This window comes from Melozone crissalis, unplaced genomic scaffold (genome assembly GCF_028551555.1).
Source record: "Melozone crissalis strain CALT ecotype California unplaced genomic scaffold, PUWL_Pcris_2 ptg000045l_1, whole genome shotgun sequence".
Classification (NCBI taxonomy): domain Eukaryota; kingdom Metazoa; phylum Chordata; class Aves; order Passeriformes; family Passerellidae; genus Melozone; species Melozone crissalis.
The window spans coordinates 21,358,905-21,378,566 of record NW_026535823.1 but is presented as its reverse complement, the minus strand read 5'-3'; the positions used below and the strand labels follow the sequence as shown (position 1 = coordinate 21,378,566).

Sequence of the window (19,662 nt, the reverse complement as noted above, 5' to 3'; positions counted from 1 at the left end):
AATTATGCTCTGAAGCTGTAAGTTCAAAATAACAAAGGCAGGGATAGGAGCATAAAAAAGACAAAACCATTGCTATTATTATTCATCAGTTTACATTTATTGAGAAAAACCATACAAAAACCATTATACAGTTAATGTGTACCCATATTACATACAATGTCAATGCAAGCTCAAAACCACATTTTTGTAAAGCATTCAATTTACCTCAAGTCCAAGCTGCATCTCCCTAAGACACTGTTCCCATCACAGTTGCCTTTTAAAGCCAATCTTCTGTTTACACACGGGTAGTTTCTGCAGAGAACACTTTTCTCAGGACGAAAAGGCATTTCACATGCACGCAAGAGAAATATTTGTGCATACACAAGAGTTTCATAAGCTAGTACTAGGGAAGAGGGAATCCTGTCAACTGTTTGCTTTCTGAAAAGCCCAGTCCTCCCTTCCTCCCCCCACTTCTGGAGAAAAAGCAAAATGGAAAAACTTTTAGCATGCAATGGAAAACTTAAGAATTACTCTGGAAAGAAATGGGGAGAAACAGTTTCTACCATCCAGTAAAATATCACTAGTATAAAGATGAAATAATTCAAGATAGGCTGTGCAAGTGAATCGTGATCCCGTCTGCCTGACAAGTGAAACAGATGACTTACAATTAAGCCACCCTAAAGAGAATCCACCTTAAATTTTATTCAATGTCCTAATTAAGTATAGGCTGCAGAAAGTGATATGAAAATTCTTTTCCTACTTGGAACATAATGCTTGCTTTTAAAACTTTTCTTACTCTTCACATTCACTGTGGGACACTAAGAGGTGATGGGTGGGGTAAGCAGGAAACATTTCAAGACACCTTTTGGACAAGTCCACTGCACTTCTAAGCAAGTTCAGTTATCTTTTTGGCTACTGGGGTAACTCCAATAATCTACTGCTGTCCCAGGAACTCTGAGTTTGGAGACCAGAGTTGAAACAGAAAAGGAACACGGTGCTCTGCACAGACCAGCATGCCTGTAAGCCCTGCAGTGAGAAAGCTGGAAGCCAATACACCTCAAATGCTACACAGAAGAAATCTCACCTTCCACACTAGCAACATCCCAATACACTGGCTTTTTCTTCTCTATCTCCTCCCACAGGCTAAATTAGCAACTGAAAGACTGTTCAAGATATTTGAGGAGCAACAGTTGAAGGAAAAAGTACCATGTAAAAAGGAAGTGAACAAATGACTCACCCCCACACTAAATCCACAGTATCAAAATCCAAATGGTACACACCTACCCTCTTCTCACATCAAAAATGAAGTTACATGTTAAGCTACAGATGAAATACTAAGTGGCTTGAGAAACTGAAGCACAACTATTAATTCAGTTCAAAAATTAGCTTGACTGTTTAGAAGGATATAAAGTAAAATAGATGGTTTATATTGTTAAATCACAGTTTAAAAAACTTTAACAGATTATGGAACATTAATGGTCAAACAAAGAATACTTTAAAGAATGAAAAGTGATCAAAACAAAAATTATACCCTATATCATTATGTATGGGATACATTTCAAATCTGTTATGCTTTTGCCAATTTTACCTTCTACATGGAGCCCTTCTACGGTCCATGCTCATCGGCTCACCAATGGCATACACTCAAAGGATTCCTCTTTACTGGTAGTAACTATCTCAGGACCTGATTCTATGAGCTATGATTTGGTGCTTGCAGCATCTTCAGCACTGTGTGTGAAAATGAAGGCAGTATTTTTGAATATTTTTCTTTGATGTACAGATAAGCAGGACTTTTGAAAGAGGAGCAGCACATTTTAGAAGCAGAATAATGAACAAAAACCAAACAGATGCTGCTTTATGTTAAGCTAAAAAAAACCAACAACAAAAGCTCAGAATAAAAACCTGTACCAGACCATCTGTAAGACATTTAACATTTTATACTATCAAAATATTCAGCAATTCAGTTAAAAATATCAAGAAACAGCATACACTGACTGCTATAGCAATAAAATATTATTTGCTGTACTGTTAACTGGTGCTCATGCTTTTTCAGTTAAAACATTTTCATCTCAAACTGCAAAATCTCTTTTCCTACCATGTCAAGTATTAATAAGCAAACTCCACTAACACACTAGAACTGTAAGACAAGTTATCAAGTTCAGTGATAACAACAAGAAGTCATTCTTCACATTTAGGTTTTAAGGATTAATGGGAATAGTGCCCTATCATAAAAAAAACATTTGTGAAGGCTGTTGACATTTCTAACCAAAGCAATTCCTGCACATTTTAAAGGTTTGGATTCTTGAATTGCAACAATTATCTATTTGGGTAAAATAACAAAAATTACTTATTCTGATCAAGTTTAATTACTGCAATCTAACATTCTTTTCTAAAAAAAAAAAAAAAAAGAAAAAAGAAAAAAATACATATTGACCTAGAAATATAAACAGTTGTTTAAAAACTGAAGATTTTCCACTCAAATGGAACCGTGAGTAACAATGCATTTGGGGAAGCAGCAGATTGCTTTTCAATACACAACCACAAAGATCTCACAGGGACAACATTAATGTACTGAAATATATTAATTTATATACTTCCTTAGGTTGTGCTTACCTGTTGCTTTTTTGCAGCAGAACCTAAGGTGGAAGGTCTGGGAAGGCACTGTGAAGTATAAATAATTGCACTGTTTGCAATTAATAAAGATTTTATACCTTAAATGAATCAAAATCAACAGCCTCCATTTTGCGAATGATAAAGAATCCAGTGAATTTAATTTTGCTCACTTTAGTACATAATAAATGCACCATTCTGTAAGGTTATCTACAAAATACCATGCAAAATACCTGAACTATTAAACTTAATACCCTACACTAAAGATAGCAAATACTGTCCTAGCCTTCTTCAAGCTACCAGCAAATTCCTAGCTTTAAAAGGATAAAAATAATTCCTTCTATTTCTACAGCACAATGCATACATTGCTGATTACCTGAAAAAACTACTTCAGTTTTCAAGCCTTAACTTTTACTTCTCTGTGCAGCCACCCTAAAAAAATTTAATTCTCAAAGCAACAACATGGTGTTCCAAAAATTAAAGCAATTAACAGTTATAGAATTATTTAAAACATACCTACATCACTACATATCCGCAAACTATCTGAAGACAAAGACAACTCTGTCTAACAAGTGGTTCTCAAAGACTTCAATGTTATGATATGCATACTTTAAAACACTGAATGACAGCTGTCTCATGAGTACTAATGAAAGAAACTCTTAGATAAACAGAAACACGATTTTCTTTAGCTATTGCTAGAAGTTTCAGAAATACTTACCCACAAAACTCAGATTATGTGTATGTATATATATAAGCAAACCTATGTTTCTGAATTAAGAAGCAATTATGATTTCCTAAGATACCAGCACTGTATTCCAACATAATATCACACAAGCACAGCATTTGCATTATGTGGAACATTGACAAAAAGATACTGTTGCAGTTCATCAATTTGTCATTCTGATGTACTTACAGTGCAATGCTCCTTGAAGGAACAATCAAGGATGATACACAGCACAGTCCTCCTCACCCCTATAGAGCTAGTTCTATACTGGCTGGATCAAACCTGCACTTCAACAGACAATGGCAAGACAGACTGTAGTGCATGTAGTCTAATATATGCAAAGAGCCAATAAATATGCAAAGAGCAAACACAGGATTTCAAGAGAATCAGCTTTTTAGTATGAGCATTAGAGCAATAAGAAGCTTCAAGTATATATAAAAAAATAGTCAGTTGATTCAAATACTTGAATATTTACAAAAAGAGAAGTTATCTGCTCTGCAGGAAGTTCTCAACCACTCCCATCACTCGAACAAAACAGCGTTTTAAGGACAGACGCAATTTTTGTAACTACTATGCATTACCACATTGACTTTTCTACACTGAGTTTTGAAGTGGACTACTTTAAACTGAAGGCTTAAGCATATTATACTTGAAGTAAATTTTACAACTAGTCTGAAAAAATCCATAGAATAGTTATGCAGGAACAGTTTTGAAGTATTCAATTAACAACAAAAGTTATCTGTTACAGCAGCTGCACAGGTCTGAAACAGTGGTCATGTATAAAAGGAAATTTCACTGTTAATGCAATGGAAGTATGCCAAAAGATCATCTTCTTAAACACATGCAGTTTTAATCAAGTAGAAAAAAAATTAAGGTATCGAGATTACTGGTGCTAGGCAGCAAAATACAATGAATGAAAGAGATCCTCCATCTACAGCTATTCTGCAAGAGGGGAAAAACATGCTAATGACAAGTTTTTAAACTCAGCAAGGCTTATGGGGGGGAAAAAAACCCAACTCATTTGTGTAGCTGTACCTTGATTCAGCGTTGCAAATCAATCCTATAATCAATACTGCATATACCCACATATCCAACTTACCGACACAGGAGGTTTCATATTATTTATTGTAAAGCACAAAACAGGCATTTTAAAAGTGATAAAGTATACATTGAAAAAGTACATTTATATCACAAAGCATTGACCACATAATTGCAAATACATTTGCTGGAATGTGTACATCTACACTAATACTAAAAACAAACCATTTTTTCATTTCTACACAGAAATATTACCTCCTATCAGTAGTGATAGATATTTTGTACATTTTCAAAAACACTATTTTTTTAAACCAAATTTAAGATCTTCATCAAGGCGTCTGCATCCATACATTTAACAAAGGTTTTTTCCCCCACACAATGAAGCAAATACTGTATTGTCCACTTCTTATTATTGGCCCTGTGCAGAAGAGATACATAAGAGATATACAAAAAGTTAAAGAAAATCCTTTAAATCGAGCTAACTCAGGAGTGAAGCCTTTAAGAAAGAAAAATTGGTTAATGTAAATGGTGGTGGCTTCTTGCATGGTTTTCAAAACCCTGGGAGGAGAAAGTTTTTCTTCTTTTTTTTAATAAAAAAAACAATCACCAAACATATGGATAGATACAGAACTCAAGTTATCAAGTAAACAAAGTCATCTACTCATTATTCTGATAGCTACTTTGCTAGAAAAAAAGATGCATACCCCAAAGGAACAAAGCAGGAGACATGCAAAAAAATATCTACAACCACTGAGACAGAAGCCAGCCAAAAACCACTTCAGGACTGTACCTGTGGTGCTGGAGGATGCTGTGGCATTCCCTGGGGACTTGTCTGAGCGTAGTACGCTGCCTGCTGCCGGTAGTACTCGGCCCACGCCGCGCTGTAATCTGGCTGCCCGCCCGGAGGAGCCCCAGCAGGGGCAGGCACAGCTTGACCTGCAAGAATTGCAATTGCACAGCTTTGTTGTTGCAACACAAATGAGAGAATCTCAACAAACATCACCCAGCAATATTCCTCCAAGGCTCTGAATAAACTTGTGGCTGCCTCTTTCAGCCTAAACACTCATTCTATTACTTTAATGTAATGACTCCCATGTAAATCAAAATTAAGGAACCCATAAGGACAGTTTTTTCAGCCTCTTGATTCATAATCATGAATTATGTTTAAAGCCTGCTGACCTGAACAACAGTAGTATTTAAATACATACCAAAAGGCAAAACTTTTTGTAATCCACCCAGACTAATTTTACCTTATATTACAGACTGCATTCATTAGCTCAGCAGATGCCAATTCATTTACTTCCCCAATGCTGGCATACTTCATTCCATTTCAAAGTTATTGCAGGTTACATTTTTCAAAAAGTGCAATAATTTTTGTAAACATTTACTCCACTACAGAATACAGTCCTGAAATGTGCTTCCACACTTTGTGGAAGTTCTAATCTCTAGAAACAAGAGCATGTACAGATACACTCTCAAAGAGAGCTCACAATTACTTCTCCTTTCAATATAATCAACTGACAGACTAAAATCCCAGTGCCAGACTGATACACAGGGACTCTTCAGCATACTAAAAAACCAAACAAAAACAAAATTACAGCCAACCTTTCAGTTGTGCTGTTCTTCCACAGAACATCTGTCACAGACATCTTTACTTCATTTTTCCTCCAACTTCAGAAACACCAAACACACCCCTCTCAGTACCACTAATCTTTACAATTTCTGAGAGGTGTTTTTGCAGTTACCACTACAAAATGTGCAAGACTCCAAGCACAGCAACACTCTCTATACTCTAAGTATCTGTCCACACACACTTGCAGGCACCCAAACAAAAGGGTTTTATATGTAGGGCTTTATTTCAAGTTTCCTGAACTTCCAAATCAGAACTTTTATTACTGTCCTATGAAACTCATTAATTTATATTCTTAATGGATTCTTTCAAATCAAAGTTCGAGTCAGAATTAAGATATTATCAAAAAACCACTACCTCTGCAAGTTTTTTCTAAGATACTAGGAAAAAAAAAACCCCAAACCCAATAAAAACAAATCACCACATCACATTACCCCACAAGAAATAAACAAACCCAAGCAAAGTGCAAGCCTGCACCCTGTACAATTCCACGTGCACCCAAACTGTCTATTCTGTTATCAACAGAAAGGGGAAGCTCCCACATGATGAGGGCTTAAAGTTTCCTGTTCTACCTGAAACCAACTGACTTTTTATTTGAATACAAGTCCACTGAGCAACTTTCTAGGGAACATGAGTATCAGAAATTCTAATGAAGTGTTTTCTAGAGTATCAGACTGAAGGTTGGCTTTGTTTGGTTGTTTTTCTTTAAATACTTAAACAAAGAAAATTCACATGAAGAATCCTAGCTACTCACACTACTCCTACACATGTGTAATCTTTTAATCCTCTCAAAAACAAAGTGTGAGCAGAGAATGTGAGTATTTGGCAAAGCATGATCCTGAAAACCATCAAAATACAACCTTTAATTTTCCAACTCTCCTTACAACTCAGTTTTTTCCACTTACACTGTAGGTAAGCTCTGAAAGTCTATCCATCTTTTATTTTGGTTTATACAGTAATGGAATTTCCAAAAAAACTTACATTTCTTAAAAATCTTCAGAGCTGTTTTAATTTTACAACTTTTAATGTACTACAGCTTACAATTTACACTTCTGATCAATTATTTTAACAAAAACTACCTTTAATAGGGTACACTCTTTCCAATTTCACCAGTACTGTGAGATAATATCTGTACTTATAAATTACTGTCACCACAAGAGGAAATATGAGAAACACAGAACACAACCCCTTTAAGGAGAGCTATAGAAGATTTTATAGTTCAACATTATCAAGGGTGATTCTAGTAAAAGCAAACTGTTTTGTTTCTTCTTTCCACTACAATGCTAAGGAATCTTTTAAAAACACTCCTATTTGATTATTGAATCCTTTAACTGTATGTCAAGCCCACAATATATGGAAATGACTTTAAATGATAAAGTTAAAAATTCTGATAGTGGTATATGGATCATTTACTAATGGTCATGACTTCATGTTTAAAGGGAACTGTTACCCATGAGAGACTTTTTGGAGTATTTGCTACTCCAAGCAGCAGCCCCTGAAACAAGGGTCTGAAAAGGGAGATGGGCTTTGCCACTGTATTTCTGACTCAGGTTAATATTCAAGTCACTGTTCAGTGAAAAATACAGTGAGGTGTTCCCCATGACTAGCAAAGTCCTATCACACCAGTAGGAAGCCACTTTGAAAACCCTATTATTGTTTGGATGGGCATATTCTGGCATTTTTCAGCATTTTCAGATCACTCATACTTAACTAAGTACAAGAAAATCCAAAACACCAACTGCAATATCACTGGCAACTTGTTCAGCTTCCCACAAGGATTATCAAAACAGTTTTTATCAGCAGCAAAACCAGAACTGACAGGGCTCAGCAAGTCTGAATTTCAGTTCAGCTCTCCCTAACAATGTTTGGTGAAATCATTCATATGTGTTGTGAAAAACCTGAGTCTTCAAAGAGCAAGTGACTGGTAATTGCCATCCTCTGGCACAAGTTCATGGGGACAGAAGGTAACAGCACTACAGGAAGCACAAATGGTACTGCAAAGCCTGGAGACCACCAGAACTTGCTGGTGGGCAGCCTTCCTGTCCTTCAGGTCTTCTACTGACCTTCTACTGTTCACAAGGTGGGGAAAACTGCACCATTTAGCATTATGTCAACTCCAGCTGAATTCCTCTTTTTTAAGTGGCTTTGAAGACAAATGGTATCTACCACAACAAGACTGCAGCAAAAAGTTCTCATGGTTTTAAGGTAAGTTATGTAGGTCCAGCCATCAAGAGCTCTACTTCAGGCAAAGAACTCAATCAGAACTGGAAAAAGGAATTAAGATGAGAACTGCCCTTGTGTTTTTCCTCTTATTTGATTGTCTTGGCATTTTTCACATTTTAAGACCAACTATCTTTTATCTCCCAATGTGTTTTTTCCAACTCCTCTTTGGAATTGCTCCCATTAACTCTATTGGTATTTTTTAATCTGTGCAAGTGCAAGACCAGTGCAATCCAGACTCTGCTTTCCAAGACAGCAAATTAGAAAGAAGCAGAGAGCCTACCAACAAATTCAAAAAAGTGAAAAGCCACCCACAAGTCTGCATTTCAGAATGTGAGCCAAACTAAGAGGGACAATAAATTGAAAAGAAATAGCTGAATGAACCAGAAAGAAGAAAAATGGGAAGGCCTATTATCTTAGAAATTGGGAGGTGTAATTTTCTTAGTCTGATACACGGTTGTTGAACTAAATACTCATTATGTATTTTCTGTAGAACTGATCATTTATACTGTGCCAAAATAAAAAATAAAGATAGTTATGTCTTGGCAAAGTCTTATCAGTACAGCAGAAGGCTGGTAAGAGGAATTATGCATGTTATTGATCTTAAATCTGAATGCTTTTAATATTCCATGAGAAAACTGAGTGCAGTTGGAAGATGGCAGAACAGGCACCAAACTCTCCCCTGCAAACAAAGATTCGTCCCAAGCCAGATGTGCTGTATGTGTAGTCAGACACTGGGGAAGCTCTGGCATTCCTGTGTGTCCTGCCCTCCATGTCCTGCAGTATCCAGGGCAGGACACCACAGACAGAACACAACCATGATTTAAAAGGTAATGACACCTTCTGCCAGTGTATAAAAACCACATCTCTCTCCTTATACACAAAACAATGAAATAATCAACTTAACCAGCACACTGATTTCACTTTTATAAAAAAAGCTACCAACAACATATAATCTGCAGTTTAAACACAGCTCTAAAGTGCTGCAAAGCAAATATTATTTTAAAAAAGGCACAGGATAAATTATAGCTAATGATGATGCTTTAGTATAGTAACTGGAAACACAGAAAGCAAAGCACAACGAAAAAAAATCATATGTAATCTGAAGAGAATTGGAAAACAATTACCAAACATAAAAAAATTAGCTTCATAAAGTAGATAAAAGTGAACTTCAAAACAGAGGAAATGTACTTGATAATATTCAGAATGAAACATTTAAAAGTTGCTGTTTCCCAATGATCAGAGACATCTCATTTTTGTAAAGCTGATTACTAGTCTGAGTACCATGAAGTGCCTAAAAACAACACAAAATTTCAAGTCTGTTTCTCAGCAGTATTTGGTTCAGAAGACATGACTATGCATTTCAATTTTTTTTTTGGGGTAGAAGCCCTCATCTCATCCAGCAAAACAGACAAGTCTCCTAAAACACTCCACTGTGAATGTGGAACAGAAAAAACAACAGAAAACCCCCAGCACACTTACCCATTTTTTTGTAGTACTCCTCCCAGGCCTTGGTATAGTCAACCTGCCCTGCTGGTGCTGGATTTGGCTGATCTCCTGAATTACATTAAAAAATGTTAAACTAAAATTACTGGGGTTTGTTTCATACATAATCCAAATAATAAACCACTGAAATACGTGACATGACTCAAATCTGATGCTATAAACCTTTGTGATACAAGCTACTACAATTACAAACTACTAGTAAAAAAAGACATGTTTTCAAGATTCAGGAAGTGCAAACCACTGTCAATTCAAAATACCAAAATTCAAGTGGTAAGCCTCAGACAGGCACAAAAATTAAAATAATACAACTACATACCACAACTGTAATTGTCCTAAACCCACTGGAAGTGATGCAACCATTTAAGGAAATGACAATCAACAGCTTAGCTCATTACATTTTTACTTATGACTGCTCTATGTAGTCATTAAGTCAGCCCACATTGCAGCAAAATTCTCTTTGGAGTATATTCCAACATAAATACATTACCCTTGTTACTGCTGAAACTGTGAAAAGCCATATTGAAGGCTACAAGCAATAGTTTTCAAGAAAACCAGCTGCTTAAAATAAATTTACCTGACACAGGAGGACAACAATAAAAAGTAATGTGGTATTTACACCTCCAGCAATGAGAAATGTGTCCCTTTCACTCAATATCTACCTTGTCCATTGGTTTGAGTTGTAGCTGGTCCACCAGGAGGGGCTGCAGGTGGTGGCTGTGCTTGCTGCTGGTAATAGTGAGCATAATAAGCTGCCCACGCAGCTGAATTGGGATCTGTTCCTGGCTTACCTATGAAAACAGAACACAAGCATTTATAACAGCACTACTATGAACAGAATGCTGTCCTCAATTAACCCTGTCCTAGGCATTCTTATTATCCTCCAAGGAAAAATCCATCTAAACAAAATATCCATGTACATCCTTCTAGTATTTTTTCTTTCTAGCATAAACTTTTGATCAGGTTTAAGATCAATGCACTATACAAACTGTACTTTCATAGAGCTGGAGAGATAAAATAACTTTAGAACCTTTACTACTACAATGCCACTTATTAATCTTACACGTGGTAAATAGAAACAGATTTCTAAAGTTTAAATAAACAGTCATGTCAATAAATGGAGGCAGCAATGAATCACTCTAGCACCAAAGGATTTCAGTGGTTTTACTTTTGTTAGAACCTCACGCTAATGACACTGGCACCGGTGGAGGAGGCATGCCAAATACATATTTCTGAAACAGAAGAATACAAGACTTACTAGGTGTTTGCAATGCTTGTCACTTAAACTTTAAGGTAACAGTAAAATAGAGAAACACACAGCATTTTAAGAACCTGAATCCACATACATGGCTATTAAACATCACTGTTTACTTACAACTTTTTAGTATAAAAAACAATAGAAACAGTTGCATCTTCTGCATCTATCTCCATGATTCATTATTTGTATCTACATCTAGGTAGGCCAATGATGCTGCTTCCTAGGGTTTTATTGCTCTGTTTCTCACATTTAGCCTTTAGGAATGGCTTGTTCTTGCTGATCACAGATTAATTACAAGACTGGCAATTGACAATACCTGAAAATCTACTATTAGAGAAAATAATACATTTTACACATCCAGCATATAATTGCAAACAGTATTTGCAGTCTTAAAGAATAAAAGTATCTGCAAAGAAACTCATCCAAGTGAGGAGAAAATTCACAAAAGGACACGGACACAACTGATACTTTAGAGTAACTATACATGGGAATGGAAATACAATCCTCCCTAAACGTGAAACAGGTAAGGCAGTGAGTAATGGAAGATGAAGAATTCCCCTGAAAAAGGCATTCAAGAAGAACCCAGAGCAACAAATTTATGCTAAACGAAATCCTGTGACAAAAGTCAGATGTAATCACTTCAAACGCACACAGAAAAAAATGTTAACACACTACTTTCTGTTTAAATTGCACTACTTCCATCAACAATAGTGGATTTAACTTAACACTTCCTATATTCTAAGGTTACCTGCAAATATCAAATAAGCCATTGCTCAATTCCTCCCCCTCCTCCTTAGCTACTTTAATTTCCAAAGAAATTTGACTGTAGTAACTAGCTCCACTTTCACATGACAAGGGCAAGCACAGTTCTGGAGAAAGCACCTCTGAAAAAAGTACTGAAATAACCCATTTGTTACACTGGAATGAGTAACTAAGTGAAAACTGTAGAAAAATCATTCAAATAAATGCTAGTCAAAAGAAACACCAACTTCAACTGCACATATGAGAACTTCATTCAATTTTTAAGAGAAGTGTTCATAAAAAAAACCAGTTACAGAATCATCAAGATGACATCAAGGGAGTATTTGCCATTGTTTCTTACCCAGCCTTTACGTAGATAAGTGAAGAGTAAAAAAGGTGGTGTGAAACAGGCTGTAACCTTTTAGCAGTGGTTTTGCATGAAATACTTTGCTATGCTGATACTGAGTCACTTTGAGCCATTCTATTTCTAAATGAAATCAGCAGCATTTTAAACACTGAACTGAGCACATGCAGAGCTACCTTGTGCACCAGTTTGGGAACTAAAACCAGCAAGGGCTCTTGGCAAAGATAATGTGATACAGACATGGAGTCCCTTCTCCACTAACAGAATCCATGGCAGGAACAGTGGCTACCATAAAATGTCTGTCATTGACAACAAAAACAGAATTGTGATCTTTTGGCACAAATTGTGAGGAATTACAATTCCACCTCAAACCAATGAGGTACAACAAACTCAAGCATCTAGCCTTACCATGCCTTCTGTGGCTGATGTTCCATTTCCCCATATCCTCTAGTCCAACCAAAGGATGTAAACTTTAAGAAAAGCAGGATGCTACAACTTTGGAAGTTGTAATTAAGTAAGAAAGAACTCCCAATCTCGACAAAGATAAACAGAAATAGAAGAAACAAATTCTACAAAGATAGGTTTCAGAAGAAAATACAAAACTATGATAAGCAAAAGCTCAAAATACACAACCCTAACTAGTTTTACTCTATTAACAGCAATTCACCAAGGTTTTAGCCCTCAAAAAGGAGTAAACAAAATACACTGGAGCATCAGACTCCTAAAATTGCAACAGAACAAAACCTAGAAATATCATGGCATTAACTGCAAAAAGACAAATCAGTAAAGACTGTTTAAAATAAAATACAAAAGTCATTTACTATTAAAGACAGCCTTATTACAGAACTTTATGCAAAAGCATTGATTTTAAGAAAACTGAATTGCACAAAATCAGTGAACCAAGACTCGCAGAAAGTATCATAAATAGTGATGCAGTATCGGTAACATTTGTAAAAAAACATACTCCAACTGTAACAATTAAATTTCAACATTTCACAAGGCACATATGGAAAGTGCAAAACATAAGTAAAGTGACAATCAGTGAAAAAAAGCCAGAAGAAACAGGAGCTTTTCAGCTTTAGGAGTGTAACACAAGTAACTGTACAATGCATATACTTGTAAGGACAGAATGGATGTACCTGAAATATTCCAACACTACAGTACAGCTGTGCATCTCTTACCTGGGTCCGGTGGGTTTGGTGGCTGCCAGTGTGGATAAGCATTTCCCCATCCCTGTGGAGCATATGGAGCTGGAGGACCACTGGAAAAGATCACACACAGAGTGAGAGGCAGCCCCAGGGTCACCCCACACAGAGCAAAGTCAGCTGAGGCAATACTCACTGAGGGGCAGGACCAGGAGGGCCTGGGTTGTAAGGAGCTGGGTTGTATGGTCCCATGGGAGCACCAGGACCTGGGGGCCCAGGAGGTCCATGTGGGCCAGGAACAACACCATGGGGACCATGGGGAACCGGGGGACCCAATGGATTCACTGGACCCTGTAACAAGGGTGGGACACAGATGAAAATACACCTTGAGATTCTCCATTTTCCAGCATTTTAAAAGCATTTGTCTAAACACTCAAAGAACATCTAAAAGGTTTGAAAGACACTTTCCTGCAGAAAACAGGCTATTTAAAGTTTGATTAGGCTTAGAGGTAGTTAGAGGCAGCTGTGGCAGTAATAGCAACTAAAAACCTGCATTTATTTCAGCTCCTTCTTGAGGAAGTAAAGGATTTTACAAAAAAACCCAGATTTTTCCACAAGTTGCACTTAACTCCCCACACTCTAACAAGACTATCAGTTCTAAAATAAATCAATACATCTAAACCTGACTAACTAAACCTGCTCATATGATCAGGCACAAAAAGCTTCTAGTAAATTTGATGACATGCACACACAGGCAAACAAAAACACTGTGAAACTGAAAGTGTAACTTTGGTTGGAATTTTACCCAAACATACTGGGACTGAAAAACAAAACATATCACTGACATCTTTGAACTTAAGAATTTTTTCATATACACAGAATTGGCATTTTCAAGAGCACACTGTAAGATGCTGAAGAGAAACGGCTTCCATTTCAATATTTTGTTATATTCCTTTAAATCCAGATGACCATTATTATCAATTTATTATCTGATTAATTTAATCTGGGAAGTGAAAGGAAAGAGCAATCTCCACAAAGGAGACTTGCTTTCTGCTCTAACAGTAAACAAAAAAGCAGTCAGTTATCCACTCACTCCAATCTTTTCCTCTATAAGTTGTCGTGCATAATCTATTTGCTGGGGTGTCCCACGGATAGTAAACATCTTCATGTTTGGATCTGCATTAGGTGGAGGATTTCTCTGAAGTTCTATTCTAGCACCAGACTGTTGGCTTATACTTTTAATAGTTTCACCACCTGCAACGCAATACAGAGTTTTTATGATGTGCATCAAAGCAAAAAATACTGATTCACATCAGAGAAAGTCAACTGCATGGAAGCCAAAAAGACATGAAAAGGCACCTATTCTTATGAGCTGTTTAAGAACATTCCAAAAATTCAAATAAAATCTCTTCAGAGTTGCACAGAGCTTTAATGGCAATAAACAAGTAAAATAAATTTTTAAAGGGTTATAAAGAAGTTACTCAAAAATGTCAGCAAAGAATTCCTACAATCTTGTATGTATTTTTAAATTTATGTAAACATCTAATTTTGGACATTAATATCAACTGACACACATGGTTATCAGTAAATATAAATTTATAACCCAACCTCCCTATAAAAAGGGCAAGGAAGCCTAAATGACAAAAAAGCCCCACAGAGGCTGACAAGGTAACTGGCTCCTTCTCTTACAGGATCCAGATAAGTTATGTGTACCATTAATATATATACAAAGTCTCCAAAACAGGGGAAATTGGACAATTAAAAATTTTTACAAAATCATAGAAACACAAAATATTGTGAGTTGGAAGGGACTCACAAGAAACATGGAGTCCAACTCTTTAAGGGAAAGGCCCATATGGGGACTGAACATATAAACTCAGCATTATTAGCATCATACTCATCTTACATCTCTGTAGCATGGCATTTGTCCAAACACAGAAGCTGAGTGGTTTTTAAAGTAACATACCAGGTACATGTATAAGATATATTACCTTTTCCAATGATTAATCCAGTTTTGCCAGTAGGGACAATAAAATTGAACTCCTGTAATCCACCAGGAGGCCCCATGTTCCAGTTGCCTTGGCCTCTACCCCTTCCCCGACCACCAGGTCCTGGCCCACCAGGGTTACCAGCCTAAAGAGAAGCAGCAACAAATGAGCATGTTCTATAAAATTACTGCAAACAAATAATATAAACAAGTTATATTACATCACTGTTAAGAAAGAACTGATTCGCTACTCAGACAATTTTGGTAGTTGAAGCAGAACCTTTATGGAAGGCCTAAATTAAATTCTAAATAACATTCTGTACAATTCTGCATATGAAAGATGAAGGAGGAAAGGATAAAGAAGCAAGGAGAAATTTCACACATACAAAGATGTCATTTTTGTCTGCCTTCTGTAAATGCAGCAGGGGGGCTCATCTAACAACAAGCTTTTAAACACTGATTACAACCAAAAGTAAGAGCATATTAGCTATTAACACAAAACAAGGACCAGCTCTAAAACCAGACACATCAAGAAATGCCAGGACTTTGAATCAGTATGGTCACTTGCAGAACTGTAACTGTAAACATTCATATTCCAGACCAAACTTTGAAGTAGATTCAAATGGCACAACTAAATTATTTTTTTCTAGTTACACACAATTTTTTGAAAACTTTGGGTCTTTCCAAAAAGTGGGCAGGAGATTTTAAACACTGAACAACGTTACCCAACCTGAACACTGCGAAGGAGATCTGTAATTATTTCTGCAGCATGCTGACATCTGTCGGGAGGCCCTGTGATCTGGGCTATTCTATCTGGAGTTGTTCCATCATCTGGAATAAAAACAAACTATTCCAGTATATGCAATTCAGTAAATTCACAGTAAAGTCACAAAAACTTATGAACATGTTACAAACCTGGCTTGAACTGGATCCTAACACCAGCATCATTCTGGATCTTCTTAATCATCTCTCCATTTCTTCCAATTACAATACCTACAGCAAATCGTGGTATTGGAACCTAAAAAAAAAACCAAACCCAAACAAGATGTTGATGACATAGATATTACTAAAAAAATCCACATAATGAAAGGGTTAGAGTTGTTAAGTAGGGCAAGACCAATGCCACTTCAGGCTTTTTTAAGGATGGATTTTTTATTATCAAGTCACAAGCCTAGCACATACTGGACTAAACCATTAAAAAGAAAGTGATCCTATGCTTTAGAAGTTCTCATAGTGGTGGCAATTGCAGAGGATTTTATGCCTCTCAGAATAAAAAAGAAAGAAAGAATTTATATAGTATCTAAAAGGCAGATTCCAGCAGATGAAGCTTTAAGCCTCTCCCTGATGAAGTTACTAGCTTGTGACTTGCATTAACAGCTGGCCTTAAATAAGATCTGTAAAGGCCAAACTCAATTTTTAATAATGTTGTAACATGATATACTTGACCATAAAATTTACTTGCTTATTTGATAAAAAACTCCAGCTACTTGAAATTATTCATAGCTGCTGGCAATGTAAAGTGAATGCTGCACATAATTTAGTGTTGTAAATCCAGCAATGATCAAGTAATACTTACATGCCATAATCAACTTTTGAAATCTGGTTAAAAGCTTTCAGTGGTATTACCCAATTTAACATTTCAAAGTGAACATCTCAAAATACAGTGAACAAGTTTTTCAACCATGCTTACGTCTATCCCTTCATTTCCTCCTATTCTTGACCCATATTCGTTGCGCACCTCTCTAAAGCCACCTTGGTCGCGAATTAACTCCAGCACCATTTCCTTGGCTTGCTAAAAGAAGAACAGAAGTTTGTTCAGGTACCGCAACATCCAAACAGATTTTAAAATGCATTTAATTGTGAGGCACCTCTTACCTGAACTTTATAAGGGTCTCCAGTTATCCTAAGGGGCTTGTCTGCACCAGTGTTCTGTGGGCCATCCTGAATCATGACCATTTTGACACCTGCCCGCTCCTATTTGACAAAACGGAGGTCAATACTCACTCAAACCCACATTCAGAACCAGCATATTTAAAAGATGATACATATATACCTGTAATTGTTTAATTGTCTCTCCACCTTTCCCAATAACTAATCCTGCTTTACTTGCTGGAATCATAATTTCTTGGACTGCATTTCCAGGTCCATCACCATGATGAAATCCAGGTGCAGGTCTTCCCTTTTCAACTATCTGATCAAGCAATCTTTTTGCTGACCTGTGAAAGAAAATACACATTTATAAATGTGCATCCCTGCAAGTATCTCTTGCCCCTATCTATTCTGCTTGGCAATTTTTAAAATCTGAAGTTTCTGCAAAAGAATTATGGTTACTACCACTAAGAAATATGAAGCAACCTCAATCAATCTGCAAAAGTAAATTAAACTAACTGCAAAATAATAAAACCACCCCAATATTGGAATTTAAAAGATGGTCCTTTACCAATTGTATTTAATGAAGTTACCTCCTCTAGGTCTCTGAATACAGTTACACTCATCAAAGCTTAATTCAGAACAAAAGCTGCTGCTTGATTCAGCATGCAAAGTAAGGTCATTTGTACTTGTACTTGTAACCACTACAAAAATGGACAAAAGCAAGTATATATTCACCACATGTGTCAGGTCAGCTGCCATGACAGTAAAATCATGATTACAGTCCTGGTATCAGTTAAAAACACTTACTGAACAGACTCTGGTGTCCCAGTTAGCATACATGATCTTTCAGGCAGGCCTCCACTATCTGCAAACATAAAATAAAGCCAACTTATCAGCAGTGTTAAATCAGAAAGAGATTATGAAATTAACCATAATACATAAACTACTGGATTTTCATACTCAATGAAGTAGAATAATCATTGTATCCCATTTTGCATTTCTTTAGCCCTTCATAGTCATGATTAGCACAAAAAAAATTCACTTGTATCTTAAATGAAGGTTCAGGCAATGAGAAGCAATGAGCAATGTTCTCATGACCTCCTACCAAGCACCTCCCCATTCCCCCAGACAGACAATTAAACCCCCCACATAACAAAGAGTTACCAGGTGCAATCTGTATTTTGCAGCCAGACTCCTGCTGTATGCGTGAGATCTGCTCTCCACCTCTGCCAATGACTTGGGGAAAGAAAACACAGAAAGGTGATTTGTACCAAGAGCACCTGCCAACATCCCCCACCATGGCACAAGAGCACAGCCATGCTACTTACTGAATCCAACCATCCCATCTGGAACTTTGTACTCCTCTGTCATCACAGACCTACAGCCAATGGCAAACAAAGTCATGACCATGCAGAGAACAAACCAGCATCACACTTACATTTATCCTCCCATTAAACTAAAGCAAGCTACTGCCCCACCATCAGCCTGGCTTACTTGCCTCCCAGTAACTTTAAAAGTCATTATGCAAGCACAGTTCTACATAAGCTGGCAACACACAGAAACAACACAAAAAGTTCAAGTGTGGAACAAATCAGTCAGAAGTTTCCTTCACTATCTATTAACAAACATGCAGTACAGAAAAGGTTACTTTTCTGTAGCATTTTAAGTTTCATCTGTATACCATCAAAGGATGTTGCAAATTTTGGTATCTCAGAAGTGTCCAAAGCACAAGAATAACAGCTGGATGTAGTTGTTTAGGTAAAAAATGAGTGGAGACAACAATGAAGTTGTAGTCTGAATTATTTTATTTGGTTTTAGATCATTCAGCTTTGCTTTTTGTTTACAAGATGGCATCACCTTTCTCTTCAGATCTGCTTCCAACTTCTAGCTATGCTACCTATGCTGAAGTAGAAAAAGCAGCCAGTATATTTTCCTATTACTAAGCCAAATCCACAGCCTAGGCCGTGGAGAAAGAAAGGGAGAGCAATGTAGGTACACTTTAACTGTCTGACGTGGGATGTGCTAAAGCTGAACTTCAACCGATCACAAAGACAGAATAAATGCTTCCTGTGTTGATACAATTTTCTCAGAAAAATTGCTTGAAACTGCTTTGTTTCAATAAAAATCCTCTCTAAGATGTAGTGTAAAACCCTTACCTTTGCTGCTGATGCATCGGTGGTAGCTGATTTCCAAAAGCTAGAAACAAACATTGTTGAAATTAAATTCAAACAAGTGGTACAGCTTACAACTAAGCTTTTCCTTTGATAACAAAACTCAGTTGTACCAAACTTTTGTCCAAGTTTACTTTTAGGAAGTGCTATCAAAAGGTTTAAAAGCTATAAAGACTCTATTGTTGCTGTCCCCACTGTCAGTTTTACCAAGCAGACTCAACAATGCTGCTTCAACGATGCAAGACAAACCCCCAGCCACATTTTGGATCTCACTTCTTCAAGTGTCACCTACCAGAACACTTTCAAACTGTTGTTCTGACAATGTTACACTTGTTTAGGTTTTTTTGGCAACAAAATAAAAATTACTTACAGTCATTCTGGGGAGCAACTTTCTTAGCATCTGGTTGATCTGCAAAATTA

At 36.7% G+C, this 19,662-nt stretch overlaps 1 protein-coding gene across 8 annotated transcripts in view; it reads right to left on the bottom strand.

The window, feature by feature from the left end:
- FUBP1 (far upstream element binding protein 1) overlaps positions 1 to 19,662 on the bottom strand; it is a 38,326-nt gene that overhangs the window by 15,514 nt on the left and 3,150 nt on the right. For 3 of the 8 annotated variants that reach the window (XM_054286057.1, XM_054286050.1, XM_054286051.1), the window contains 17 exons: positions 19,613 to 19,651; positions 19,228 to 19,267; positions 18,400 to 18,449; positions 18,236 to 18,307; positions 17,879 to 17,936; positions 17,253 to 17,415; positions 17,075 to 17,173; positions 16,890 to 16,991; positions 16,115 to 16,217; positions 15,930 to 16,030; positions 15,204 to 15,345; positions 14,306 to 14,466; positions 13,409 to 13,563; positions 13,249 to 13,328; positions 10,367 to 10,495; positions 9,684 to 9,758; positions 5,142 to 5,287 (listed from right to left, as the gene is read on the bottom strand). In XM_054286057.1, coding sequence (XP_054142032.1) covers positions 5,142 to 5,287; positions 9,684 to 9,758; positions 10,367 to 10,495; positions 13,249 to 13,328; positions 13,409 to 13,563; positions 14,306 to 14,466; positions 15,204 to 15,345; positions 15,930 to 16,030; positions 16,115 to 16,217; positions 16,890 to 16,991; positions 17,075 to 17,173; positions 17,253 to 17,415; positions 17,879 to 17,936; positions 18,236 to 18,307; positions 18,400 to 18,449; positions 19,228 to 19,267; positions 19,613 to 19,651 — 1,715 coding nt within the window. Of the gene's footprint in view, positions 1 to 75; positions 1,708 to 2,373; positions 3,596 to 4,684; positions 4,770 to 5,141; positions 5,288 to 9,683; positions 9,759 to 10,366; positions 10,496 to 13,248; positions 13,329 to 13,408; positions 13,564 to 14,305; positions 14,467 to 15,203; positions 15,346 to 15,929; positions 16,031 to 16,114; positions 16,218 to 16,889; positions 16,992 to 17,074; positions 17,174 to 17,252; positions 17,416 to 17,878; positions 17,937 to 18,235; positions 18,308 to 18,399; positions 18,450 to 19,227; positions 19,268 to 19,612; positions 19,652 to 19,662 lie in introns of those variants that run through there. The other 5 variants (XM_054286055.1, XM_054286054.1, XM_054286053.1 and 2 more) reach the window with 5 other exon arrangements.